General features: G+C 61.0%; 1 protein-coding gene across 1 annotated transcript in view; it reads right to left on the bottom strand.

The window, feature by feature from the left end:
* ALDH2 (aldehyde dehydrogenase 2 family member) overlaps nucleotides 1-14,988 on the bottom strand; it is a 28,684-nt gene extending 13,696 nt beyond the window's left edge. The window contains exons 1-7 of the mRNA XM_008272245.4: nucleotides 14,793-14,988; nucleotides 5,824-5,928; nucleotides 4,208-4,348; nucleotides 3,228-3,307; nucleotides 1,051-1,162; nucleotides 464-592; nucleotides 71-184 (exon numbers count right to left, since the gene is read on the bottom strand). Of these exons, the coding sequence (XP_008270467.3) occupies nucleotides 71-184; nucleotides 464-592; nucleotides 1,051-1,162; nucleotides 3,228-3,307; nucleotides 4,208-4,348; nucleotides 5,824-5,928; nucleotides 14,793-14,918 (807 nt within the window). The 5' untranslated portion in view covers nucleotides 14,919-14,988. The remainder of the gene's footprint in view (nucleotides 1-70; nucleotides 185-463; nucleotides 593-1,050; nucleotides 1,163-3,227; nucleotides 3,308-4,207; nucleotides 4,349-5,823; nucleotides 5,929-14,792) is intronic.
* Nucleotides 14,989-16,918: the final 1,930 nt, after the last annotated feature.

Below are 16,918 nucleotides of genomic sequence, written 5' to 3'. Positions count from 1 at the left end.
GAGACGCACACCGCTGCGGGGGGCTCATCCAGAGGCAAACGCGGGGCGCGCGAGGTCCCGGGACACCTACCTCGGTGGAACCAGTGAACGCCACTTTGTCCACGTCGTGGTGGGAGGCGATGGCGGCCCCGGCGGTGGGACCGAATCCTGGGACGATGTTGACCACTCCGGGGGGAAAGCCAGCCTGCGGACGAGCAGCCGGGGGACACTGGGGTCATCCTCCCGCGCCAAAGCCCAGACAGGGGAAAGTCCACCCCTCCCGGGGAGGCTGCAGCTTCCTGCTGACCACTGCCACGAGGCAGTGCGATGGCTCAAGCCACTCGGTCCCTGTTCCTGGGTGCAGCCTCAGCCCAGCACGCATCTGGGGAGTGAACCTGCGGCTGGAAGCTCGCTCTCGCTCTCCCGCTCAAATAAATAAAACAAAATAAAATGATGGCTGTCCGGACAGAACCACGCCACGCACCTCCTTGATCAAGTTGGCCACATAGAGGGCAGTGAGCGGCGTCTGCTCCGCCACCTTCATGACCACCACGTTTCCAGTCGCCAGGGCGGGGCCCAGCTTCCACGCTTGCATCAGGAGGGGGAAGTTCCACTGAAACAGACAGCAGCCGCCCCCAGACCCAGCTGTGCTCAGAGAGGCCTGCCCTGGGCAGAAGCCGCGCCAGGCCTTCCTGAATGCTCCCCACAGGGTAAGTGGAAGCCAGCGACGCGGCCCGGGGTGGGTGATGGGAGGACGCTGGCGAGTCACCACCACGCTGAGTGACGTGCGGGAGCCACGTTAACGCTCCCGTGTGCCAGGCGCCAGGCCTCCTCAACACACGCACCATGTTTGTTCATGTCCACTTCAGGGGACAAGGACGTGCTCCAGGTCACCGAGTTCCTGAGCAGCCGGGCTGGGACTTGAACCCAGGGTGGCCTGTCGGAGCCCACGCTCAGCTGCCATGTTGGCTGCTTCCGACGAAGCCCCCTTGGCAAGGAGCCTGGCAGATTGCGGCCCTCAGGGCCCCAGCGAGCCTTTGGGGGCAGTGGCCAGCAGCGGCCAGCACTCACCGGGATGATCTGCCCGCACACCCCCACGGGCTCGTGGCGCGTGAAGCTGAAGAAGTCCCCGTCGATGGGAATGGTTTTCCCGTGGTACTTATCAGCCCAGCCGGCGTAATACCTTTATAAAACAGAGCAGTCCAAGCCTTACCCAGGGGCTGCGGCAGACCCCGGCAACCCCCAGAAGAGAGAGGAGAAGCAAACGAGCCAGCCGTCTAATCCCTGCCGCTGCCTTTGTTATTCCCAGAGAGTCTCGCAGGGCGGCGAGGTCCCAGCGAGCCCCTGTAGGTAACCAGTCCGTACACCCTGGAATCAGCTAGGCTGCTCGCACAACAAACAGCAAACCCCCGGATCCGGCGCTCTGGGGCAGGTGTCCAGGAAGCAGCAGTGTCAGGACACACAGCTTTATGGAAACGTGGCTGCTGTGCCAGCCCAGCGCCACACACCAGCACCGAGAGGCACGGATGAATGGAGGAGAAGCGTGGACCGGGGTGGCCTGGGGTGGACTGAGCAAACGCGGCCCCTCCCTGGGAGAAGCCCAGAACTGAGATGGACAGTCGGACAAACGAGGTCCCCAGCGGGGCCCCAACCCCGTGAAGCTTGGTACATGGACACACGGGGACAGAAGTGACAAAAACTTGCTTAGGAGACAAGTGTTTCAGACTTCAGAATCGGGGACCTGGGACTCTTTGGAATATGTAATGAGATACCTTGGGGATGGGGCCCACATCTAAATATGAAATCGATCTGTCTCACAGACGCCCTATACACGGAGGCTGTAAGTAACTTCACAGTATCTTTTGGTGCACCTGCGTCTCCACTGCGACCTGTCCCGTGAAGTCATGAGGTCGTGAGGTCGGGTTGGAGCTTTCCACCTGGAGTGCCATGTTGGCACTCAGGAAGTTTCCGACTTAGAGCGCCTGGGGTTTGCAGACTGGGACTCTGCACCTGCGGTACTGAATGGCTACGTTTTCAGGAAGTAGGAAACGCGAAAGATGGGGAAAAGAGGAGGCGCCTGGTTTGGTAAAAGAAAGACTTCTGGAGTGAGTGGTGTTGGGCCAGGCCAGCCCAGGAGCACAGCTGGCCTGGGTCTGGGTGGGCGCACGGGTTTGCGACCCTGGAGAGAATGGGGACGAGGGTGATCTGCCCCTGGGAGTGCAGGCCTCGGCACCACCTCCCTCGCAGAGCCACACGCAGATGCCCCAGGACACTTACTCGGCCAGAGAACAACGCTGAAACGCAGGGGGGAGTGTGGCTGTGCCTGGGATTCGGGGGGCCTCCAGAGCGGGTGCTCAGCCCCGGCAGCATCCTCGCCCCTCCCCTGGGGTCATGACAAGCAAAACCGCCTGCAGCCGTGCGTGGGCGCCCTGGCTGACCGTGGCCCTTCTGAAGGGTCACTGCTATTTGGTGTCCAGCTCCTACTTTCCTGGCACCGCTTCCACCCCCACCCCGTCCCCAGGTCACATGGGCGCGGCCGTTATTTGCACAGTGGACTGTCCACCTTGCCCACTGCCGGCCAGACTCAAGGCCAGCCAGTCAGGGTCCCTCCCCGGAGACTCTGGCTTCAGGACTGAGGCTGTGGCTCGGTCAGGTGGCGTGGACAGCTAGGAGCCGGCACCAAGGCCCACCCTGAAGGCGCAGGAGCCACGGAGCACATTTCTCTTCCCGGCAACCCTGAGGCTGCTCACAAAGCTCCTTACGCCCAATCCCGAAGGCGCTCGGGATTAAATCCAAGGCCGGCAAAAGGAAGGGACCAGTGCGAACAGGACAGGGCCAGCGAACAGCGGCGAGCGTCAACAAGAGCAGGTGTGGCTCTTTGAAGACGACACCCAAACTGACAGGCCTTAGCTGAACCAAGACGCAGACGGCTAAAAGCAGAAAGAAGTGGGACCCCACAGCCCCACAGAGGTAAAGGGACCATCCTGTGATGGCGTGACGTGCGCCGGCACACGAGATAACACAGAGAAAATGGGCAGGCTCTAAAACCGCCAATCGCCACGAGTGACCAACAGAGAAAGGCATTTATGTCCAGGTCACACTTTGCCACAGGGGGCTTTTCCCTGTGAAATGGAATCTAACGCAGCAGGCTGCTCTAACGCCCGCGTGGTTCCCTCTCGGCCTCCCACTGTCACTCCCTGCCCTCTGGCAGGGCCAGGACAAAGACGACGGGAAACCAGCGCCCTTACCGCAGGCACTTGAGGACCATGTCCAAGTCCACCAGGTAGGAGATCACGTAGGGCTTGCCATTGTCCAGGGTCTCCAGGGCCTGAGACAGAGAACAAGGTCAGCAGAGGCATGGCGGTGCTGGAGGGAACGCAGCCAGCGAGCTGCTGAGGGCTGCCGGTCCCCTGTGTGCCACTGCCACAGCCCCTCCCGGGGCAGGGAGAAGGAGGGAGGGTAAGGGAGGGGCGAGGCATCAGCTCCCCACCGATCGTTTCACAAAGCGTTCTCTGCTCCTGCACCTGCCGCCTGCAGGTGGTAGGAACACAGAGACGAGCATGCAGCCACAGAGCAAACAGGCAGAGAATGACAACGGCCCACCAGCCAGATGCGTTCCGAGGAGGCCCAAGGCTGGCTGAGCCAATCCGAGAACCAAACACCTGCCACAGGGCCCTTCGACTGAAACCTGCAGGACACGTAGCAGGCAACCAGGCCAACAGGGACGGTGCAAACAGTGATGAAGCAAAGAGCACCCAAGACAGAGAGAACCACATGTGCAAAGGCCCTGCGGCTCCAAGAGCTCGCGGAAGACTGGTGACTGTGCCGTGTGGGGACGCAGTCCAGCGTGACTTGGGTGTGGAGCCAGACCAGGATGGATCCTGTGGACAGCACTGAGGACTTTATCCTGAGGGTTCAGTATGCCGTTTAAGGATTAGAGTGCCCCGGCACAGCTGGCCTCCTGAAAGGGTCCCTTGGCAGGACGGACTGGGGCAGCAAGCGGAGGCCTCCCGCTTCCTCTGCCTCTGAGGTCGGGGAGGAGGACCAGGGGGTGTGACGACCCCAGCAGAGCTGCCCTCACTCCTCGTGGTCTCCTGCATCAGAGAAGCCCCTGGGCTTGCTCACGCCCACAGGGCTCTGCCCTCTGCCTTCTGGTCAGTTCTGGGTCCGCCAGGCAGCCCTGGCAGCCCTCTGGGTCCCGCGGCATGTGAGCGGGCTGCGCACTCACCGCCAGGTAGGTCCGGTCGCGCTCGATCAGATCCGCCAGGCGGTAGAGCAGCCGGCCCCTCTCGGACGCGTCCATGCGGCGCCACGGGGAGCCCAGCTGGAAGGCGGCCCTGGCGGCCTTCACCGCCCTGTCCACATCTTCCTGCAAAACACACACCGTGCTCAGACCTCGGCAGCAGCGACCGCCTCCCAGCCGCCCCGCCCCCACCGCAGCGCCAGGATGACAGGCGCCGGCGCCCCAGACGTGAGCCGCACACCCTCCCCTTCCAGGGGTCACAGGCACTGAGAATCCTGATGGCTTCTACTTCCAAATCTTCACTTTAAAATCCTCCGAAAAGGACTGGGGCCCAGCGCTTGGCTTCTGGCCACTTCTGATTCCCAAGAAAGCAAAGGGAACCTTTCCCTCCGGGTCAACAAATGCAGGCTGCACCGGCATCGCTCTCCCGGGGAAGCCGTGGGACTGCCACGCGTGCCACCGCTAGCCACCGCTAGGCTCCGTCGCCTCGGAAAGCCCAGTTGAGACCTGACAGCCAGCGGCGATGCTGGCAGGGGGGCACGTTAGGCGGTGACTGGGCGGGGAAGAGGAGCTCCTTGCTACAACGTGAGGCAGCCACGTGTGTCCGTCTCCTGCGCAGGAGGCCGCCTGCCGGAGCAGGAGCGGCATGAGGCTCTGCCCCAAAGCCGGGCAGGTGCTGGCGCCGCGCTGCAGACTTCCCCGCCCCCGCCCCCGGCACCAAGAACCAAGACAGACCTCGGGCCTCAGCACTCCGCTGTGTGACAGCCACACTAGGACACCACCAGGCTCCCCCGTGAGCTTTGCTTTCAGCAGAGGAGGTGAACCTCACCTACCAGGCAAAGCACAGTCCCACAGCAGAGGGCGCAGCGCACGCCTGCATTAGTTTTAAACACCTTTGCTATTAAAAAACAAAACATTTGGGGCCGGAGCTGTGGCGTAGCGGGTAAAGCTGCCGCCTGCGGTGTATCCCATGTGGGCACCAGTTCAAGTCCTGGCTGCTCCACTTCTGATCCAGCTCTCTGCTATGGCCTGGGAAAGCAGCAGAAGACGGCCCAAGTGCTTGGGCCCCTGCACCCACGTGGGAGACCCGGAAGAAGCTCCTGGCTCCCAGGTTCAGATTGGCGCAGCTCTGGCTGCTGATGCCATCTGGGGAAGGACCTCTCTCCGCCTCTGCCTCTCTGTAACTCTGCCTTTCAAATAAATCAATCTTAAAAAAATAAAATAAAACTTTACTAAGACTCTAATTTGTAAAATTTTAAAACACTGTTACTTTTTTTTTGTTCTCCCCAGTATGTGTCATCCAAACTGTCTCCAGGGCCAGACCTCAGCGGACCCAGACTCTGGCCCACGAGGTCCGCGTGTAGCTGTGCATCTCACGTCACAGCCTCCGGCCTCTGGGTGTGCAAAGCACACACTGGCCTGGCCGCTCCTTGGTTTTACTCCAGCCTCGGAGTCCACACTGGGATCCCAGATGCACAACCAAGCACTTGTGTCTGTTTCTTCACTCTACGGCTTCAAAGTGGCGTTTTAGTTACAGTAGGTCATACAGGACCAGGGAAGAAACGAGACGTGCCCACCCGCAGGAAGTCACCAGCTCTCACCTTGTCCCCTTCAGCCACCTGACAGATGACCTCGCCGGTGGACGGGTTGACCGTGGGGAAGGTCTTCCTGCTGGCCGCATCGTGCCACTCATTGTTTATGAAGATCTACAACGAGAAGGGAGAAAGTTCTCGGACCGCCCTCAAGCCAGTCCTGCCCACTGGCAGCACGTGCAGCTCAAACGTGCAGAAACCTGAATCAGCCAGAGCGGCACGGCACGGAGGTTAAAACACAAGCCATGGCGGCATTGAGGCTGGAGCCGCCCACCTGCCAGGGACCTGGGCCAAGTCATCTGACCTTGGAGTGCCCTCGTCTCTTTGAAGAGAACGTTCCCACCTACTCCAGTCACCTACGGCCACGTGACAATCACCCCCCAAATTCCGTGGTTTGAAGTGACTGAGCGTCTGCACGGATGTGTCCATTGCCTGGGCTCCCGTGTTGAGCTGCAGCGCAAGGGCGGCCGGGGCCGGACGCATCTGAACTTGACGCAGCTACGCATGCTCGACGGCCTGTCTGGCAGCGCGTGGCCACAGGGGCTTCCAGCCTGCGTGGGGCTCGAGCCCATCCGAGGTCTCACAAGGCAGCTGGCTTCCCCAGAGTGTCTGTCCCAGGAGCCCAGGTGGAGGCTGAGAGACTGCTAAGATCTAAGCACAGAGTTTCTGCCACCAAATTCTTTTTCCCCTAGAAACCTTTTCCTTAAGGTACACAAACTCCATGCATTTCATAGATACAACCAGAGGAACACAGGGACCCTTCCCACCCTACCTTCCCTCTTCCCGCTCCTTTCCCCTTCTTATTTTTCACTAAGATCTATTTTCAACAACTTTACACACATATGATTAACTCTACACTAAGCAAAGAGTTCAGCAAATAGTATGAAAGAAAAACTGTTCCTCAACAGTCGAGACAAGGGCTGTTCAAGGTCATCACAGCTCACAGTGTCAATCCCACTCCTACAGATTACAAAGTCATCACAGCTCACAGTGTCAATCCCACTCCTACAGATAACAAAGTCATCACAGCTCACGGTGTCAATCCCACTCCTACAGATTACCTTTCAGGTGCTCCATCAGCCACCACGGGTCAGGGAGAACACATATGTGTCCTTTAGGGACTGGCTTATTTCACTAAGTATGATGTTTTCCAGTTGCATCCATTTTGTTGCATTTTATTTTTTACCACTGTGTAGCATTCCATGGTGTACATATCCCATAATGTCCTTATCCAGTCTTCAGCTGACAGACATCTGGGTGGATTCCATGTCTTAGCTACTGTCAACTGAGCTGCATGCCACCAAATTCTACTGGTCCAAGTAAGCCAGGGGCCCGGCCCAGATGCACAGGTAGGGGAGAGGGGAGAGGGGAGAGGGGAGAGGGGAGAGGGGAGAGGGGAGAGGGGAGAGGGCGTCCCCTGCCCGTTGGGACTGGAAAGGACTTGCAACCATCTTCAGGGCACCACACCAGCATCCAGGCTGTCGTGAGCCCGGAACCGGGCTGTTGTGTCAGCTCTGTGGTGAGCGCCCGCCATCGGCCTGGCGCTGCTCTAGGGCTGAGACACACGGGACAGAGACGTGTTCCCCTGGGGCTGTGGTCCTGGTGGGCGCAGACAGGCAGGCAGCAACCGAACAGAGCAGGTAACCTTGGGCAGCAGAGAGAACCTTAGACAGGGGAAAGCGGGTCCTGAGGACGTGGTTCAGCGTGGGCTGGGGAGGGAAGGTCAGGAGGCCCCTGGGGAGCAGGTGCCTGCCTCCAGTCTGAGCAGCCCCGCGTGCTATGTGTTTGCACCGAGCCCGGCGTGGGTAAGTGTGACAGTGACAGCTGATGCCAGGAGCCCAGCAAGGAGCCAGTCAGGCAAGGGCCTAGCGGTGGTCACTTCCCCAGGCTGAACCCCAGCTGTGCACCCTCAGCGAAAGGCCCTCGGCACCTGGCAGGAGAATGGGGCAAACATGAACGAGATTTTTTCCAACCACGGTTGTATGGTTTCATGTTAGTGGGTCAATTATTCATCTCTACAGAAATGACACCTGGGGCGGGGGGGGGGGGGGCTGCAGAGTTTCCATCTGGGAGCATGGGTGCGGCTGCCAATGCTGGGGCCCTGGGCCAAGGCAGACCCCACACCTAGCTCAGTCTGACTCTGCTGCCTGGCCGCATGCTCCACTCCCCCCCGCCCCGCCCCCGTGAAGGTGGAGGGCTGAGAAGCTCTGGGCCTGCAGGAGTCACAGCTAACACGGGGGCGGGAAGGCTGGCTCGGCAAGCAGCCCGTGACCACAGGCTGAGTGTGGTCCCTCTCCCCTGCGGTGCAGCTGTGGGTGCAACAGCACGGGGGGGGGGGGGGGGGCGGGGCGGCTGCAGCAGGCGGGGTGAGCTCAGTCGGTCTCGCACTGTCCCCTCCAACCTCTGCTCCTCCACGCCTCCCGGCCACCTGCACGTCACTCGTACTGAATCTCCCTAGCTCCTCACATGGCAGCCCCGGCATCACTTGGGCCGTTCCCACTTAAACTCTTTCCACTTCGCAGAGGGCACGGAGGCACAGCCAAGGTCGGCCAGCAGCAAGGGCAAAAGTCAGGATCTGAACCCAGGTCTTTGGGACTCCAAGCTTCTGCTCTTTGTCCATTTCTTCCAGGTCTGCCTTCAAGGAAGCGAAAAGTCTCAATCCCAAGTCTCCGTCTCTGTGGTTTACCCACTGCCCTGCCTTTTAGTCTGGATATTGTAAGACAGCACCAACTTCAAGGTCAGACAGATCTGGGTTTGGATCCTGGGCAAATCCTGCTGGGGGCTGACATGGCACAGGACAGGGCAACAGTTCCAGCCTTCGGCCAGAGCCTGGCCTGGGCGGCCTGGGTCCTGCAGCTCATGCACCCTGGAGACGGGAGCAAAGACCACCGCTTTCTGTGCTGTTCCCCGCACACAGCGCACTAAATGTCCTTGCCCCCAAAGCTCTGCTGTTTTGTAAAGATCAGGAAGTGGGGGGGGGGGGAGGCAGGCCGGGGAACTCCCGCCAGCTGCACCCCTCCCCGGCACATTTGCCTTGGGAAGCCCTGACTTTGCTGAGTCACCCTTCGCTGGTGAGTTTTCAACAATCATCCTCCCTTGCCAGCTGATAAGATAAACCTGGGCTTTTCCAGCGGGAACCTGGAACCTTCTCCCGGTTTAGACTCCACGGCGTGCCCTGGGTGGCAGAGAGGCTGGGGCGGGAACTCTCCCCGCGGAGCCCGCCCCGAACTTTGGCTCCCAGGGAGGAGTTCCTCTGAATAAACACTGCGCAAAGCCCAGGCCAATGTTTTCCAGCCTCCCAGCCCGGCCCGAAACCCAAAGCCCAACTTACATAACAAGCTCAACACGGCCACTTGCGGGGAGTGCGGCCGAGCCCGCATTTTTTAAAAGTGCTTCCCCCTTGGTTGTGTAAAAGCCGGACTCATCGTCCCGTGCGCCCCATCCACTTGACCCGTCCGCCACGGCCTGGCCCGGTGCTGAGCGCCTCGGCCTGGCCCGGTGCTGAGCGCCTCGGCACTGAGGTCCTGGCGGGGAATGATGCCAGCAAGGAGCGGGCTGGGCTGCAGTGCCATGGGGGCGGGATCTGGGGTGACAGCAGAAAGCACCCGGGGACACGAGGGATGGAACGGGCCTGGGTGGCCGTGAGGGAGGCGCAGGGGTCTCGATTCCGCCGCCCGTGCGCCGGGGCCCGCGAGGCCGGCCGGGTGTCCACTCAGCGTGGGTAGCACTGGCTCTTCTAGTGCATCCTGCACAGGACTTGGCCAGGGCCGCTTCGCCAGCTGCGGCTCAAGTAACCATTTCCTGGCACCGTGCTCTCAGCACAAGCCTTCGCTGTCCCCGGCGCGGCTGCCGCCAACCCCCCTCTTCCTCATGTGTGGGGGGTCAGCCTTGGGGCAGATCACGGGGCAGGAGTCGGAGTTGCTGAGTCGGGGAACGCAGTCCTCAAGGCCTTGGGTGCCTTGCTTCCCTGGCCCTCCAGGTTACAACTTGCAGATGGACACTAGGAGCTGGCAGCTGCAGGAGGGGAGACTGGGCTCTCTGGAAGCTGGGGCAGGGTCAACAGGGGCCTGGGGGCAGAGGCCACCGCTGCCACCCCCCCCCCAAGGACAGTGACAGTGGGCAGTCCAAAGTGTGGAGTTCTCCAGTAACGTTACGTTATGTTCAGCAGCTCTGACTTAAGGAGGCAGCACACATTCGAGAAAATTCCCTCTCCAGCTTTGCTGTCACCTAGGAAATCCGTATCCCCGGATGATCCTATTTGCCCAAAAAGTGAGTGAGCACAAGTTGGGGTTGAAGTGCAGAGGGAAGCAGATGGTGTCTTCCGTGTTGCAAGATCCCAAGGAGAGAAGTTCAAGGCAAGCAGGGAAAGCCACACACGCACCCTGAGGTTACTCTGGGGTCAGGGCCAGCGCCAGCCATCTCCCCAGACTTGCCAGCTGCTTTCTGCCAGCTGGCCTCAGCCCGCCTCCCCTCTCCCCTCTCCCCTCTCCCCTGCTCCCTGGGGCCTGTGGTTCCACGATGGGACTGTTGGCTGGCTGGGCGTGGCTTCCATTTGTCCCCGCACTGTGTTCATGGGTGGCGCCCGGCCGCCTTGCCCTGGACAACTGAAGCGCACCCTGCGCGTCCCCACACTCTCCATCAAGTTCACAACAAGCCCCTTCTGAGTGGAAGTGCTGGGTTCCCACTCCGCGACTTTCATAAACAGCAACCATGCCTGCCTCCCATAAATATTTACTGAGCAGCAGTTCTGTGCCAAGCTTGCATCAGGGCTCCGTGCTGGGAGTGCAAACAGGGCCCCTCCTTTCTGATTTCAAGCATTCAGTTCAATTGTTCTGCAAATATTTACTTCCTTGCGTGACCGACAGGGTCTGCTCCTGAGGCGGCACCACTGTGGCTGATGGCACGCAAATCTTGTAAGTGAACCTGAACCTGACCTCTCTGAGCCTCCGAGAGCACAGAGCAGCAGGCAGGATGAAAGGCAAAAACATAGGCTGCATCCTCAGCACAGGGCCGTGGAGAGAACAAGTGCCCGCAACCACGATCCCGGGATCAGGAATACACGCACACGTCCACTGCGCTCACCACGACCCGGCGCCAGACAGCGCTGCAGCCCAGGCCCGGGCCCCGCGTGTGTCCACTGACCGCTGGCGTTTCCTGCTAAGACACTGGTTAGCAGGAGCAGGAACCGGCGGAGCCCAGCGAAGCCCCCAGCTCCCCAGGGTGGCCTGCATCTCCCAGAGGCTCTCAGAACCCCTCCCAGGCAGCCACCAACACGGTTTGCCTGATTCACCCAACAAAGACCAAAGCACAGCTTAGCCTGCTGCAGGTTTCAGCTCATCCCCGAAGAACCACCCAGAAAGCAAGAAAAATCCAGTTCCTGCTCCGTAGACACTGCCGACAGGGATTATCCACGGCAGGGTGGCTGTCAGAGGACCACTGTTGTCTCGTGTGCTCACCGGGCAACTACTGATCTCCAGCGTCCCAGCTTTCCCTAAACCAACGCCTTCGCCACGCCCCGGTGACCATGGACGTCTGGGCAAATCCTTTGTTTGTTGCCCACGAGTTTCAAGCTTGCAGACTTCGGTACTGCTTGGTTCTTCTTGTTCTGATGATGTGTTACTGTTGGAATCAGAAAATTCTATACAGGACGATCCTTTCTTTATCCATTTTTTAAAGATTTATTTTTTGGGGCCAGCCCTGTGGTGCAGCTAAGCCATCCTCTGTGACGCTGGCATCCCAGATGAGTGCTGGTTCGAGTCCTGGCTGCTCCATTTCTGATGTTCCAGGCTCCTGGTTTTGGCCTGGCCCAGTCTCAGCCATTGCAGCCATTTGGGGAGTGAACCAGAAAATAGAAGACAACCCCCCTTTCTGCCTTTCACATAAATAAAAAGCTTTATTTATGTGAAAGGCAGAGAAAAGATCTGAAAGGCAGAGTGATGAGATCTTCCATTTGCTGATTCACTCCCCAAGTGGCCACAACAGCCCGGTGCCTGGAACTCCACCCAGGTCTCCAGCATGGCTGGAGGGGCCCAAGGACTCGGGCCACCTTCTGCTGCCCTCCTAGGTGCACGTGAGCAAGGAGCTGGGTCAGAGGCAGCGCAGCTGGGACTTGAACTCGTGCCCCAATGTGCGATGTCATTTTTGCAAGCAGTGGCTTAACCTGCTGCACCACAAAGCCAGCCCGAGAGCCTCACTAAGTCCCTTTTGTCCACTCTCTAAGGGTGGGGTCAGGAGGCGAAGCACGGAGGCGCGAGTGCAATTCCCCGCAAGCTCTCGTTCAACCTGCCCACAGCCTGCTGACCTCTTCAGGAAAACAAGCCAGGCAAGCGGGCCGCCCGTCCGAGGGCGGTGAGCTCAACAGCGCCACCACTCTCCAGCTCTGAGGCTGCCATCCATATGGAGGCGCCGCACCATGAGCCAGGCGCTGCCAACAGCTGCCTGCGAACGGCTGGGATTCGGCCCCGCAGCAGCCCTACGAAGATGGCATCCTGACCCCATTTGACAGACGTGGCGCAGCCGCCCCTGCACACACCGGCTCCCTCTCCTCTGCTGCACTTCACTCGAGCGCATCTCCGCGTGGGTCCGTGGGCCGCATCCTTGTCTGCCTGCTCCTTGGGACTGAGGGTGCCCGGGAGGTGTCTGCTGACTCAAGGAGCCTCCCCAAGGCCTCATCGCCCTGCTCACTTGTTACCGTACCCGACGAACCGCACTGGAGAGGGTAGACATGATGACTGCCCGAGCCCCAGGCGGAGGGGCTGCGCTGAAACCCCGGCCCAGAAACCAGGATGGAGACGGACGCCAGTTTCCTTGCCACAGCTCTGTCCCTGGAGCCCCACGAGGCTGGGGACTGTGGCTCTGCCAGAAGCACAGGGCGGGGCTCCTCCTGCAATCTCCCACATCCAGCCTGGAGATTCGCCCACCCTGCGGCCAGTCCGCCTCCTCACCCTCCACCGGGAAGAAGACCTGCTGCCCGACCCCATCTTGGTGAGGCCCGACAAACACAGCATTGCCCAAATGCCCCAAACCCCCCGAAGCCGTCAGGAAGAGAGCCCCACCCCTGTGGAAGCCACCCTGGCTAGCAGCTCCTTTGTGAGAACAGTTCCCTGAACTTCAAGGAACCCATAAGTCCGCAGGACCTTGTCCAAGCAGGAATCTATTCCCATGCCTCCCCCTCCCCCCCACCCCGGGTTTGCAACAAAGTAACACTGGAAACAGGCAGGGAGCATCAAGTTCCAGCAAGGTGCTGCCATCCCTGGTGAGAATTTAAAGGGAACTGACTGCACTCAGAGCCGTCACAGGTCAGCCACGGCACCCCACTGCTGTGAAACAAGCTGGCGCAGGTGCTCTGGCATCCTGAGATGGATCTCTCTCTCTCTCTCTCTCTCTCTCTCTCTCTCTCTCTCTCACACACACACACACACACACACGCTTGCGAATGCTAAGGAAGTGTCTGCAGGTTCACACAGCCACCTCTCCTCGGTGCTCTTGGAAGGAGTCCAGTGGCGGATCCAGAGACACAGCCAGCACTCAGCATTACTGACAGTGAGCAGGCGCTCCTGTGATGGTCTCACAAAGTCATCAAGCAGAGCAGCTGCTGGGAGAGCTCACTGCTCCCCCAACTCCCTGCCGGGCCGACGCCCACCTCCACGTGGGAAGAATCCGGGCTCAGGTGCTGCCTCTCCCCCGACGGCATTGCTGCTGGGACTCCCGATGTTCAAGTCTTCCGGGCATGAAGTCAGCTGCCTACCTGCGCTCCAGCTGCTGCATCTGTGGCTTGTGCTATGCAAAACGCGTTTCACCTTCCCCGTTCCGTTTACTCCCTTTGCGCACGGCTTTGGTAGCAGTCCTTAAAATCACCCAGGTGCGCCTGGACCCCACCTGGTTCCCGGCCAGACCCGAAGGCGCCCGACGAGAACTCTGAGCTGGGAGCTGACTCGCAGCACCCTAAGCCCCCGTAATCCCAGAGGCTGGGTGGCCCCTTTATTCCCACTCAGGGCTTCCGCGTGCCACACCGTGTTCTGGCTAGGACCTGCTGTCGGGAGCCAGGACGAGAACCCCACCTCTGCCACTGACTTCAGACTTTTGACAAGTCACTAAACCTCTCTGTGACTCAGTCTGCTCGTCTGTAAAGTGGAGATAATTACAGTACTTACCTACAGGACTGAATTACAGGACAACACAGGTCAAACGGCTAGAACCTGCCAGGCGCCAGGGCCCTACACAGGGCACAGGAGCTGTTACTAACCACGAGGGGCTACAGCCCGTGCGTGAGGCCTGTACTAAGACCCTCCGATGCACGGAAGAACGGAAGCCAGCGAGGAGCAGCCAGCTCGCACTTGTTGCACAAACGAAACGAACTCTTTCATAACCAGTTTCCTCCGTGTGAACTCCAGCACTCTACGCAAACTCAGAGATCAAACGAAAAAGTATTTCGAAGTCTTGGCCGAGCAGGACAGCGGCCACTGGGCATGGGTTTCGGGCCAGAGAGCTCCCCCTGGGTCGGTGAAAGCCGCCGCCACCATCTGCCGACCGAGGCCGGGGACCCGCCGTTTGCCACTTCCGTGGCGCACGGACAAGCCTTCGCTAAGCGCCCCTCTCCCGCGCGGTTTCTCCTTTCCAGCTTCTGTGTGCAGGAGGGCGGGAGGTCAGAGCGATGGCCACGGAGCAGGCGGAGACGCCGCTGCAAAGACGGGGGCGACCCCGCGCGCACACGGGCGACGAAGGGGCCGGGGCGCCGTGGGGAGACTGGCACCAGGCACCGCGCTGGAAACCCAGCCGCGGCCAGACGCGCCTAGGCCTCCGCGGGGTGTCGCGCCAGGGGCTGAGAAGGGGCAGGCGCGCGCGCACACCCACCGCGGCGGAGCCCCGCACCCCACGTGGGTGAACTGAGGCCCACGGCTGCCAGGGCCTTCCCGGCCGGCCGCGTCGCGCCCAGGGCTGTGCGGCGACGGGGGCCCGAGAACAAAGCGGGGTCTCACCTGATTGTAGAAGACCTCCGGCTGCTGGTTGGGGGCCGGCACGGCCTGGGTGGCGGCGGCAGACAGGAGGCGGCGGCCCACGAAGGGCCGGAGGCCGGTGGCGGCGAGTGCAGCGGCGCGCAACATGCTGCTCGGGCGGCTGGACGCGGGGCGCGGGCTCCGGCTTTGGGCCGCTGGGGTCACTGCTCCCGCACCTCCCCGCCCCCCACGGCCGCCAATGGGCAGGCGCGGGGCGGGGCGCGGGGGCGTGCCCGTCCCCCCCCTCGGCCAGTGCGCGCCGGCGGCCGGTGCGGCGCGGGGGGCGGGGCGGGGCGAGGGCCCCGGCATCCCGGCTGGGGGCTGCCCCGCGCTGCTGAGGGCCCTGGGGCGCGCCAGGCTCCTGCCTAGCGCTCGGGCTAAGCAACCATGACGGGGAGAAAGGGGTGACCAGGTGACGAGGTGGTTGGGGCACAGGGTACTACTTTTTTTTTTTTTTTTTTTTTAAGATTTACTTATGTATTTGAAAGAGTTCCGGGGGTGGGGGAGGTCTTCCTGCCACTGGTTCACTCTCCAGGTGGCCAGAAGGGCCGGAGCTGGGCTGGTGCAAAGCCAGGTGCTCCTTGCAGGTCTCCCACGTGGGTGCCGGAACTCAATCATGTGGGCCGTCTTCTGCTGCGTTCCCAGGTGCATTAGCGGGGAGCTGGGTAGGAATCGGAGCAGCCAGGTCAGGTCTTGGTGCCCATATGGGAAGCTGGCATCGCAGGCGGTGACTTTACCCACAATGCCACATGCAGGCCCAGCGCACTGTTCTTAAGCCCCGTGGTCGAGAAATGAGCGGTGAGTCCTGAGAGACCAGAGGGAACCAGTGTCTCAGAGGCCCGAGAGAGGCCCCCCTGGCCTGCCCCCGAGAAGCGCAGAGAACGCAGCAGAGTTTAGGGCAGGATGGCTGGCCTCTCCCGGCACATGTGGCCTCTCCCCCCCCCCCCCCCGCCTGCCTCCGCCCCCCAGGACTGGCTATGCCGGAACCAGGGCGGGACACACAATTCCCAAAGGCTCGTTCCCGGGGCGGGCGCTACTGTGTGCCTGCAGTGCCAGCCTCCCGTGTGGCATGAGTCCTGGCTGCTCCACTTCCGATCAGCTCTCTGCTGTGGCCTGGGAAAGCAGTGGAGGACGGCCCAAGTGCTTGGGCACCTGTATCCACGTGGTAGGCCCGGAGGGGGCTCGGGGTTCCTGGCTTCAGAGCAGTGCAGCTCTAGCCATTGTCGCCGTCTGGGGAGTGAACCAGAGGATGAAAGATATCTCCTCCCTCTCTCTCTCTCTCTCTCCCTCCCTCTCTCTCTGCTTCTCTGTAACTCGGCTAGACACTGGGGAGCCGGCCGGGCAGCTGCAGGAGGGAGGGAGAGAGCATGGGCCGGGCAGGGGCGTGGATGCTGCCAGCTGTGTGCATTTCAGCCTGATAGACGTCAGTAGAAGCCCACGAGGAGGGAAGGGGCCCCGGGCAGGAGGAGCCACTCCCACCGAGAAGCAGGGCCAGGCCACAGCCAGGCCACAAGTTGTTTGAGGCTGGAGCCCCTGGAGCCAACCCCTAAGAGGATGTCCAAGGCCCCAGTGTGGAATGTCAGGCAGCGCTGACCTCGGCGCTGGGGAGACCAGAGAGTGTCTGAGTGCTTTTGTCGTCTTCGCTTTGCTGAGTTTGTGTGATGCCACGAGTACTGCAGGAGGGCTTCTGCGGGAAGCGTCCTGAAATCCCTGCTCACACCTGCCCGGCCGGCCCGAGCCCGGGACCCAGGCCCCCTTCTCTGTGCTACTCTGATTTAGCGCCCGATTGATTGCCAAAGCCACTCGGAGGCTAAGCACCAGCCCACGCCCAGCAGAGAAGAAAAAATCGTCAAGGGCGGCACCTGCGTGGATCCTGAGGCTAAACGCCAATCACGTGGCCACTGCTGCCGCAGAGGAGTCTGGGAGATGAATGGCGGCTGTGTGCTGGGAAGACAGGGGACGGCTTGGGCCTGGGACCAGAGAGCGTCTGAAAAGTGAGTCTCCCCGTCTGTCTCCAGGGACCCTGCTTCCCAAAGGCACTCTGGCTTCTTCACTCTCATGTGGTCACAACCCGCGGCTGGGCGGGGGTCTCTGTTCTCTCAAACTGC

This window comes from Oryctolagus cuniculus, chromosome 21 (genome assembly GCF_964237555.1).
Source record: "Oryctolagus cuniculus chromosome 21, mOryCun1.1, whole genome shotgun sequence".
Classification (NCBI taxonomy): Eukaryota; Metazoa; Chordata; class Mammalia; order Lagomorpha; family Leporidae; genus Oryctolagus; species Oryctolagus cuniculus.
The sequence above is the reverse complement of the archived record's forward strand: the minus strand, read 5'-3'. Positions and strand labels throughout refer to the sequence as shown.